The sequence below is a fragment of the Gavialis gangeticus genome, unplaced genomic scaffold, assembly GCF_001723915.1.
Source record: "Gavialis gangeticus isolate Ggan-Ray unplaced genomic scaffold, GavGan_comp1, whole genome shotgun sequence".
Taxonomy (NCBI): Eukaryota; Metazoa; Chordata; order Crocodylia; family Gavialidae; genus Gavialis; species Gavialis gangeticus.
This window is the reverse complement of record NW_017729022.1, coordinates 61,596,308-61,606,680: the sequence shown is the minus strand read 5'-3', so window position 1 is coordinate 61,606,680 and position 10,373 is coordinate 61,596,308. Positions and strand designations below refer to the sequence as shown.

Genomic DNA, 10,373 nt, shown 5'->3' with positions numbered 1-10,373 from the left:
GAGTTAATGATCATCGATAACCTATCGGGCTCCGTCTTCCATCATTACTCCTCGCCGGCCATGTGCGAGAAGTGTAACCATGACAAGCAAGAGGTAACCTGCGGGCGAGGATGCGGGAGGGGAACCCCCCACCAAACACACAGATGCGCCCATGTGACCACACACTTGAGACTTGCCTGGGCAATGCTCCTGGCTCCTATAGATGGCTTAGACAGAAGGCTTTACCTGTGTTTGTTACTAGTGTGCACTTCTGATACTGCATTAGACACTGGCCTGTCCTTAGCCTCGGGAGGCTTGTTTGTACTGATGAAAAGATGGAAGTAGAGGCAGGTGTCTCAGCAAGGATGGCAGGAGAGAATGAGCTGGAGAACTGTTGTGGAGGCCTCTCCGGTTGTGTTCAGTTTTGCATGTAAAGGAGAAACTCAGCTTCTTTGTGTTGGGGAAAGGATGCAGCATCTCTTTCCCAAATTTACAGCATTTGTGGCTCAATTCATCTTCATTCTAAATGTATGCTTGCTTAAGTCCCATTGAAGTCAATGAGACTTAAGCATGTAAGTACATAAACGCCTCATTGAATAGGTCCATAATCTGTGAGTAAAGATTGGATTGTGAAGTAAATCTGTTAATTAGTTTGAGTTAAAATTAATTATAAATTCACCCTCTAAGAATGTCTCTTGAGTCTCTTTTTTGTGGAGATCCTTCTAGCTGACAAATGGCTTTGTTAGTAAGGGTGGGAATTTCAAAATCGCCTACATGAGCTAGGCACGTTGTCCTATTGTTTTTAGGCTCTCCTAATTCACTTGGGTGCCTTTGTAAACCTGTCCATAAACCTTCAGGCTCTTCATCTAGTTATAACTCATTTAAAAACCAAGACCAAGCCACACAGAGAGAAATTCAGTTTTAATTTAATGAAAGTATCCATGATTGTTACATCTAATGGTTGTGATGGTGGTTGGAGTTGTCTTTGTAACTCAGCTCATGCTTTGGTATTGTCATCGTAACATCTCAGGTTATCCAACTAATCATCACCATCACTCTCTAGTTAACTTACATGCCACAGTTTTAGTTACTGAAATGAGTCAGTGATTTAGGCAAACAGTGCTCTCATTGGTAGATTCCTCTGTCAGGTTTACAAAAAGAGAGCATTAGATTGGCTCCATGCCCCTGAGTCTGAGGCACCAGATCTCCTTCTCCATTTAGTCACATGTCATGATGGATTTCCTGCAGAGGTAATGAGATGCAGATGCTTCCATACATCTCCAGTGGCAGAGTCTTCCACCAACTTACCCACAGGGGTATATGGGAGGAGACCCCAAATTCTCATAAGGAACTTATGATTTAGGGTGCTTACAATTTTGGGTTTCCAACTCAGGGTGTTTAAAGGAGGATGGCAACCACTGGTGGGTGCTTAGGCTTTTAAAAGGGTGAGTTCTTTTTAAAAGTATAGGCCATACTGGTAAGCATGCTGCACTGGGAAGAGAATGGCAGCAAAATTTCCCACCCTCTCATGGAAGAAAGAAGCCACCGAAAGCCATGCATCTCACCTTCATCCCTGCTGCCAATTTCACCAGGAGGTAAGGGCAGGGCTAGTGGTATTAACTCCTTGGGTTCTGGAGCTGTGCTGAAACAGTGAGGGGGTAATGCCACTATCACAGGGGCTTTGGCAGCCATAGCAACAAGTCCCATGGGCCAAATCTGGCCTGTGGAGATGGGTGTTAGAGCCCACAAGAAGCTCCATGAGTTGGATGACCCACCACTATGAATGAGCCACATTCAACACCCCTATCTTACAGAAAGCAGTCATTAAGAATGCATATAGAGGGAGCACAATATTTATCTAAACCTTCTCATCTAGGGTTTGATCTGGCAAGGTACTGAATACTGGGGCTTAAGCCAACAAAACACTTAAAATGCCTGCATAAAATTACTGACATGTCTTTTTTGTTTGACTGTGAAAGTGCTGAGCACTGTGCAGGATTGAACCCCTAGATCATTATTTTCAAAACAGCTGTTCATACAATTAAAGACTGTCATTATCTTGGCTCTATGTATAAAGACTAGTTTTACTGTGAGCTTATTTACTAAGGGTTATGGCTGAGGTTACATTTACATCTTCAAACCAATGTATTGAGATGGTGAATGGTCAACTGCCTTCATTTCATCTTTCTTTCCATGTCTTTATTCAGAATATCTTTCAGCATTCTGTAGCTCATGGAAGCTGTAAAATGTAAGAAGACAGTCTCACCACATTATTCCATGCTCTTCTCATGTCATCTCTCTCCCTTCATTTCCTGTGTTTATGAGGTTTGCATATGTGCTAGCAGTGTGCAGCAGTGGCTGATGGAGTATCGGCACAAGGTTTGTTCATGAGCAGCAGCGAGTACTAACTCTGAGCATGTGATTTGTCCTTTTATGACTCTGTTAAGTACATCTTTTTGTGTAGGTTTCAAGGTGTCCAGAGTCTACAAATTAACAGTTCAATGAAGCTCCAAGCGTTCTAGTGGCAGTGATCACTGATGATTTGAAACTTGATGTTAGCAATGGAGCAGGTTGTCTTAGACTTATTCGTATTTTACACTTGCATCTCCACAGGTGCAGCTTTCAGTTTTGTTTTGATGGGACGTTTTCTTATGAGTGTTATGGATGAGCACACGTTGAACGCAGCCAGATGAAGACTGCACTTTCTGTATATCAGCTGTTGTTGAGTGGTTGCACTGTAGCATGTTTGACATAACGTAATTGTGGGGTTTCTAGGTTGTCCATGTTTTGAGTTGGCGGTGGTCATACTTTATCAAGCATAACAGTTAAACAACTCAGTGTTTGTGTGTTAAAATCATATCACAGCAATGGATGTCACTCATGTCTTTTTAAAAAACAGCTTAGGCCTTCCCTTCTCTTTATTCCAAGTAAATTATCACGCTGAAGGAGTCCTAATCTCTGACACTGGCAGACTGCTAAACTCCCAGCCTGAAGGAGTCATCTCCCCCAAATTATATTTCCATTTACATAGCACCAGAGGTGTACTTGATGCTGTTCAAACCCATAGGAGGACAAAATCACTGCCCTGAGAAACACATAACCTTAAATAAGACAGATGAAGCATAACAATGAAGGATCAGGGACTAATGTGGGAGTGAGCTATGCTATAGAGGTCAGCGATGGAAGGACAAGCAAAGAACAGTCCTTGAAGGAGGACAGAAGGATTTCTTAGCATCCAAGATAACGAGGAAACTTTCCAAGCACAGGGGGAAGGGGCAATGGGTGGAAGACAATTAAAGTGCTTAGGGGAGGGAGTACTGGGAAGAGGCATGTAGGGTAGAAACTTGAATGGAAAATGAAAGAAGCTGGGATGTAGGCAGCAGCAAAGCTGTGCAGATCCATAGGGTGAGAATGATGAATTGGTTAGACTTTTTGCTGAAAGATGAAAGAGATGAAGGGGAGGGAGGATGGGGTGACAAAGTTTCAACAAAAAGGAGGAGATAGTGCTAGCTGAGGTTATAGACAGACAAGAGGGGAAAGGGGGAAGAAGCAGAGAGGGAAGAAGGGAATAGCTTATAGTGACCAAGGTAAGAGAGCATTAAAAGCATGATAATTGGCATGGACTGAAGGAGGCATGGTTATCCCTGGCATGAAAGAGCCTTTGCAGTATTTAACCTGGGCATTCTCTGGTGTCCTCAGGATGAGGGAGTCCTCTCCTCATCCAGCACAGAGCAGAATGTATTAACCCCATATAGAGGGAGTTCTCTTCATGTCTCCATCTCTGTGACTCCATTACCCCAGATGGAGGGAGACCTTTCCTTAACTAGACTCAGTTAACCCTGACTGGAGGAACCTGGGACAGACTATGGACTCCCCTCTCCATCTTGGACACCAGGGGAGCCTTGATCACTGGATCTAGCAGCTGGCATGGTCCCTGGCAGCTCCCAGCCCACATTGTCGTGTTTTGCTAGAAGCGGATTCTCTTGCCAGGCCCAACTCTGGGTTAGCAAAGACACAATGTACACAAAGGAATAGTTGCTTTTTTAAAATTTAAACTCAAGCATATGGGCTCTGTCCCCCTACCCCTCCTTCTGTAAACAGCATGACTGCTTGAGAAACAGGCTTCAGCTGGTTTCAGCTGACAACTTTTCTCTGCTTTAGGTTCAGCTGGCTGAAATGGAAGGCTTATCCCTAAACTCAGACAAGTCCTCTTCTATCCTCTTAGGGGATGATTTGGACAATCGTAGCATCTGTCAGTTGAGTCCTAAGGAGACCAAGGTAAGGCAATCCTAGCATGTAGGCATACATATGTACCCTGATAACATCCAGTCCCTGCATGTCATATCCTTCCTTGAAAGAGCCACCACCCTTCCCAGCAGCAATTTGACAAGACCACATTCCTCATTGTGGGGATGGGAATGATTCCCTTGGAAGTCTGGCTGTTCACCCAGGAGAAGACTGAGCAACAAGTGTCTCATCTTCAGTTCCCCATACTGTCCGATACAGTCTCTTTCACAAACTTACAGACACATGCACAGCACAAACCATGAGAGGCCTTTGTCTTGAACAAAAGCACAGTGTCTATTGGTCATTAGCACTAGGTGATCACAGATGTGCCATATGCTGTCTCTATCTCCCAACTGACTCGAGTACTATGCAGTCATCTGATGTCCATGCTTTATTCTCTTCAAGACTGCAAAAGCCAGGTACTTAACAATAACAACCCATCCTTGAGACCTGTCACTCAAGCAGATTTGATGATAACATAGAGGTGTTAGAAAGCTACAATTTCCCTCACCAGGCTTCCTTTGGGTGGGGGAATATTTAAGAGATTGATGATGAATACATAAACCTGAATACTGTTTTGTTACATGAATGTGTTTGGTTCTGGTATTTTCAAAAGTAGCCACAAGGTCTTGCTAAAGCTGTGTGCATGTTAATTCCACAAGGATATGTCTTTATTTGTTTCAACAGAACGGCCAGGACAGTCCTGACTCTGTGGTGGGAGGAGGCGTGGGGGAATGTTTCCTCCCCCTATCAAATACAGATGCCTCTCTGAATCCAGAAAGTTACTTGTGTGAAATGGAGAAAATCCCTTTCAATCCAGTCCAGTCCTGGCTGAAGCATGAGAGCCGCCAAGGTGAGGAGAATACCCTTCGCTCTCCAGTTCGGGTGAGGCTGCAGGCTGGTTTGACTGGTCTGGCCTGGTTCTGTTTTTTTCCAATAAGGAATGGAGGTTACAAGGCATTGGGTTCACTAAAGAAGAATTAACCTCCAGTTGGTTGGTTGCAGTATGATGCTTGCCTGGTTCCCAAGGTGGCTATAGGGTGACTCTTCTCTTTCTCCAGATTTGCCCCAGAGAGAGGTGCAGAATCTTAAAGGCATGCACCCTTACACCAGGGCCATTTACCAAAATAAGGGTCATTTATGCTAAGGTCTGAGTGCGGCACCAGAGCAGAATATAAATGAGACTGAGAGCCAGAGGCTTCAAGGCTGATAGCATATCAAGCTACCAACTGACTGAATGAACTCCACTTACTCTGTGGTAAACAGTGCCTCCATCACTGAGACCATGCTCCTTGTTTTTAAGACTGTCAGGTGCTACCATCTGCCCTGGAAAGAACTGTCCTAACTCTGCTTGAGGCCTCCTGTGGTCACTGAGCTCCCCAGCTCACCTGTTTGTGTATTTTGGTTTCTTCTACTGCCTTGCATCAGCCAAGGTGTATGTCCATTGATTCAGTGAATTGCACCTAAATTGAATTGGGCCTTCACATTTCAGTCTCTTGCTCCAAGGACATTTATGGGAGGGGCACATTGTTTCTAATTTACCTTGTTGGTCTTTTGTTCTGTGCTGGTAAGACTGTTACAAACTTTGGCAATTTAAGGGGAAAGTAGGACCAATGACATGAACACTCAGGATCCATGTCTAGAAGTTTGTCACTGAATACCTTCAGCTTACAGGACTGGCAGGTCCCTTACCTTGTAGGAACAGGGATGCTAAAGTGGATCAATGGACACTTGAGCTCTTTTTTTCCCCTGTTTCTGTCTTTTACCATCTCTGTCAGTTCCCCCCAGCCCCTTCTCTCCAGGTACATCCAGCCCTCTGTTACCTGTCCCAGTGGAGTTTTTCCATCCAGCCCTCTCTGCTACACAGGCAGGACAGGAGAAGGTTTTGTGTCCAGGCAGCCTTCCTAAGATCTCTCTGCAGGGATCTTGGGCTTCACTGAGGTCTCCAAGTGTAAATTGCTCCCTTCTCCATCAGGTAAGGTCTCCTTTCCCCATTTAGCTGTGGTAGCAGGCTTGACCCTTGTATGATTTGAAGTAAAGGATTAATTGAGAGGAGGGAGAGAGAGAAGGACACAGAGGTTCAGGGACTCTTTGCTCCAGTGATTAGAGCAAAGAGTCCTGTGGTAGAAGGCATACAGTGCGTGCTAGGCCAAAAGGAGCTGAAGGGCACTAGGCCTTAATTGGCATGTATTCCCAGAGCTTCAAGGGTCTGCAGCTGTCAGGCCACCAGCCATGCAGGGTACCTTCGAGTTGGGAACTGTAGGGCTCCATTCTCTGTTGTAAATAATTTCAAATTTGAGAGGTTTCAATCTGAGTCAGAGTGAAGCCAGACTTCAAAGTACCCAAATCCCCAGTGCAGTGGAGTGACTTCCCTACCCCCCGGGCTGACTGAGAGCGGAAAAAACAGTTCATGATAATGGAACCCACAGCCCGTGGACACCTGCAGATGGAGAACAGCTGTCAGAGCTGTGTCTAGGCTCTCTAATGTGTGCTTTGTAGTAGATCCTCCAGGAGGATATAAGCTATTGCCACATTTTCCTTCCCATTCCCCTCCCCCTCCTGGTTGTCCCAGATGACAGAAACAAAGACTGAAAGCTGTACGCTCATTTTTGTGCATGTATCTCACAGGCCACGGAGAGTGACACATCCCTTGATGACAGCAGGAGCAATAGTTCAGAAGGCAGCTTACAGACCACCCTGGAGGACAGCCTGAACCTCAGCGATTCACCCCAATGCACTCTGGACCTCCCAGTGGCCCTGTGCCCAATGCCAGCAGCTGCCACCCAAAGAACCATGGTGGCTCCACTTTCCCCTGCCTCTCGGCGGCGGAGCCTGCGAACCCGTGGCATCTTCAGCCTGGGGAACATCAGGCGACATCAGCGGAGCCACAGCAGCGGCGGGAGCACCAGCCCTGGGTGCACCCACCATGATTCCATGGACCCTTCTGATGAGGAGGGTGTGGGGAGCAGCCTCAGGGGTGGCGGCAACAACAGCGAGCAGTCAGAGACCCTCAGCAGCCTCTCACTGACTTCCCTCTTCTCCCCGCCCCCACCACCCCCAGGTCTGGCGCTTGTGAAGAAATGCAACAGCACCAGCAGCCTCAACACATCCAGGGGCCCTGCCACAAATGAAGCCAGGCAGTTCTACTCGGTCGACCCACGGGGATTCCTTTCCATGCCTTCCTGGGTGACAGACTTCTGCAAGGACCCCCCCTCAGCAGGCGAGGGTGAGGGCCCAGATGGCCCCAGCAAACTGGGCACAGCAGAGCACAGCTCCCCACTCCCATCAGAGCTAGAGCTGGGCAACGGAGTCAGCAAAAGGAACAGATGAGGATTCCTGGAGCAGGAAGGGAGCGTGCAGTGTGGGCAAGGGAGAGCGTTGTGCTACCACTCCCCAGCATCAATTCCAAAGGATTGCTGGGAAAAGAAATGAGCGAACAACATATATAAATATATATATACACAAAATAAACACTCCAGTACCGTACCTCAGAGGCGCAAGAGAGCGAAAGCAATATGGGAACAATCCTGCCTGCGTACGGGAGTGGGAGCAGCAGCGCAGAGACCACAGCAAACGAGGCGGGCCGGCCAGACTCGGAGGGGGGTGGAACCTCCAAGCCAAGTGACTGCCAGGCAGCGGCGGTTAGCTATATACATATACATATATAGAGAGATTGATTTATTTATTTTTTTTACTGAGAGATTATGACTTCCAGAAAGTGCTAAGAAGGAAAAACAGTGGGGACTTGGGGCCGTTCTTTTCCAATGGGGGGAGGGAGGGGGAGGCAAAAAAATTAGGTGCAAAACAGAAGCGGGGGTGGAAGGTTTATTTTGGAGAATTTCTTATTGTTCATGCTTCTGCTTTGAAAATTCAAAATGTGTGGGCCTGATCTACAGTGGGTAGAAATTGCAGAGAAGCACCTTTAAGGTCTTCAGCTGGTGTAAATCAGCATCACTCTGGTTTTGATGGCTTGATACTGATTCACGCTTAGTGAAGGTCTGGCCTAGACAGCAGGAAAAACCAAATAGCTGTGGGGCACTGGAAGCAATATGAGGTCACAATGGAGTGCTTTGATGAGAGAGTATAAGCACACCAAGAATGCTCAGGGGAGAGAGGGCATGTGGGATGCTATATTTTGTTGGTTTTGTCATTTTATTTCATTCCAAAGAAAAAGAAAGCTGCTAAGAGACACGATCTCTGCGAGGTTTGGGGCTTGGGGAGAGGTGGAGGGTGAAATTTTTCCCCTTAGTTTTATGTAATTGTGAGGTTTTATTTTAGAAGCCCAAAGGCGCAAAAACCATCTATAGAGAAACATATCTGTTATTTTTATATATATATATATATATATATATATCTATATCTATATATATTAAAAGAAGACAAAAATTCGATTTAAAAAGAAAGCAAATCAAAATTAACCTCAGTCAGTTCCCAGGCTCTGAGCTGGAGTTTATGACTAGACTCTGCACCCAGTCCTGCTGGTATATGTCTTCACTGACTCCATGGAAGTCACCAGTTCTGCTCTCACAACCGTGTAACTCCAAGGGGGGCATCACTGAAATTATTTTCAGTTGTTGCCAGTATATGTGTGTGGGAGGAATCAATCCCCTTTGGGAGCTGAAGGTGTGGAAAACCTAGCAGGGTCAGGCTCTGAGGGCAGAACTTGGCCATGTGTGTGCATGTGTGTGCATGGTGTGCAATCTCATGGCTAACTGACTCTCTAGTAACAATTTGAGGGGAGAGTGTCTCTCACCTTATCTGGACTTTGCAAAGAAGTATAGTGTGTAGGGGTTTGCTGATTGATGGCCAGAGTTGCTGGGGTATGTGGGAAAGCTGTCCCCTCATTCTGGAAGTTCTGCTTCAGGTTTAAGCTTAAATCAGGGAGATGTGATTCTCTTTCATCACTAGGGCAGCAAGGACTCCTGAGACTGTATCCATTTTCCGTTCAGTGGATGGTCAGCCTTGGCTTCACCATTCACTTTCTTTGCTTGTATTTTACTAGAGATCAGACCTGGAAGTCTAGTCATAAGTCCCTTTATTCTTTCCAGGTTTATGTATAGGTAAGAAACGGGACTAAGTTATGATCTGATGAGCTTAAAGAAATGGGGACACAAACAACAGTCCACAGGGCTCCAAGATAGGTTTTTCTGGGCAGAGAGGTGGAACGAAAAGAGAGTGGGAGGTTCAGAGGACATTGATAGTCAGAGGAAGGAAGGAAATTCCCATCTAGACATTGTTTCTCCCAGAAGCAAAACAGTCTCTCTGGCTGCTGCAGCAAACCCCTCTTGGCTACACCTTTCCTGCTGGGCTTGGAAGCACTGTGCAGCCTGGCCATTCTCTACAGATTTTCTGCTTTATTTTTACCTGTCTGGTTCTTGAGAAACTGTTGCGTCCAATAAGCTGGGAGCTGCAAACAGCACACGTGTCAAATGGTACAACAAAAACAGCATAATTAACTTAATGTATGTAAGTGATTTGTTGGAAGAAATGTGTGTTTTGTGGAGAATGCATGCATTGTCCCTGCAGGGATAGCAAGTCTGTAAGGAGAGGACAGGACCACTGGAGTCCCCACCTCAGCAGGAAGGATGCTGGTCCTGGTTAATTAAAGCAATAATAAGGTTCTTAACTCTGTTTTTTTTCACTTGTTGGTCTTTTGGTAGGTTCTCCCTGACCATTCTCTTATTCAAGCAGGGGAGAGAAATACTGCCTGATTTTGCATTATGTTGGAAGAAAAACAGTCAATCCACAATAGACAGAAGACTGCAATTGGCCACCTGAGGCCCAAACTGTTATCCTGATACACTTTGAAGCCAGAGGCAGGGCTTTACAAAAAAAAAAAAGAGACAACCTGCACATAGCACATCTTCAGTTATTTCAAACGTGGCCTTAGGAGGAGTGGGATAAGGAGCTGGGACTCTGAGCATCCCTGAGAATAGGATGGAAGTCTAAGTGTATTAGCTAAGCCAGGACTGAGAGAGGGACTGGTGATCAGAGCAAGGGCAGAATCTACCCTGGTTCGTTGGGGACACCCGAAAAAGTTTCTCTGCTGGCCCTGGTATTGTCCTCTGCATCTACACAAGTGAGAGACAAGTTGTGTTCCAGGTTAA

General features: G+C 46.0%; 1 protein-coding gene across 1 annotated transcript; it reads left to right on the top strand.

Annotated features, from left to right (window-relative positions):
* Positions 1–6: 6 nt before the first annotated feature.
* On the top strand, positions 7–10,104 carry LOC109295977 (voltage-dependent T-type calcium channel subunit alpha-1I-like). The gene is made up of 5 exons (XM_019515157.1): positions 7–93; positions 4,141–4,257; positions 4,954–5,119; positions 6,045–6,241; positions 6,895–10,104. The coding sequence occupies exons 1-5, from the start codon at positions 7–9 to the stop codon at positions 7,594–7,596; spliced, it is 1,269 nt and encodes a 422-aa protein (XP_019370702.1). The 3' UTR covers positions 7,597–10,104.
* The last annotated feature ends 269 nt before the right edge of the window (positions 10,105–10,373 follow it).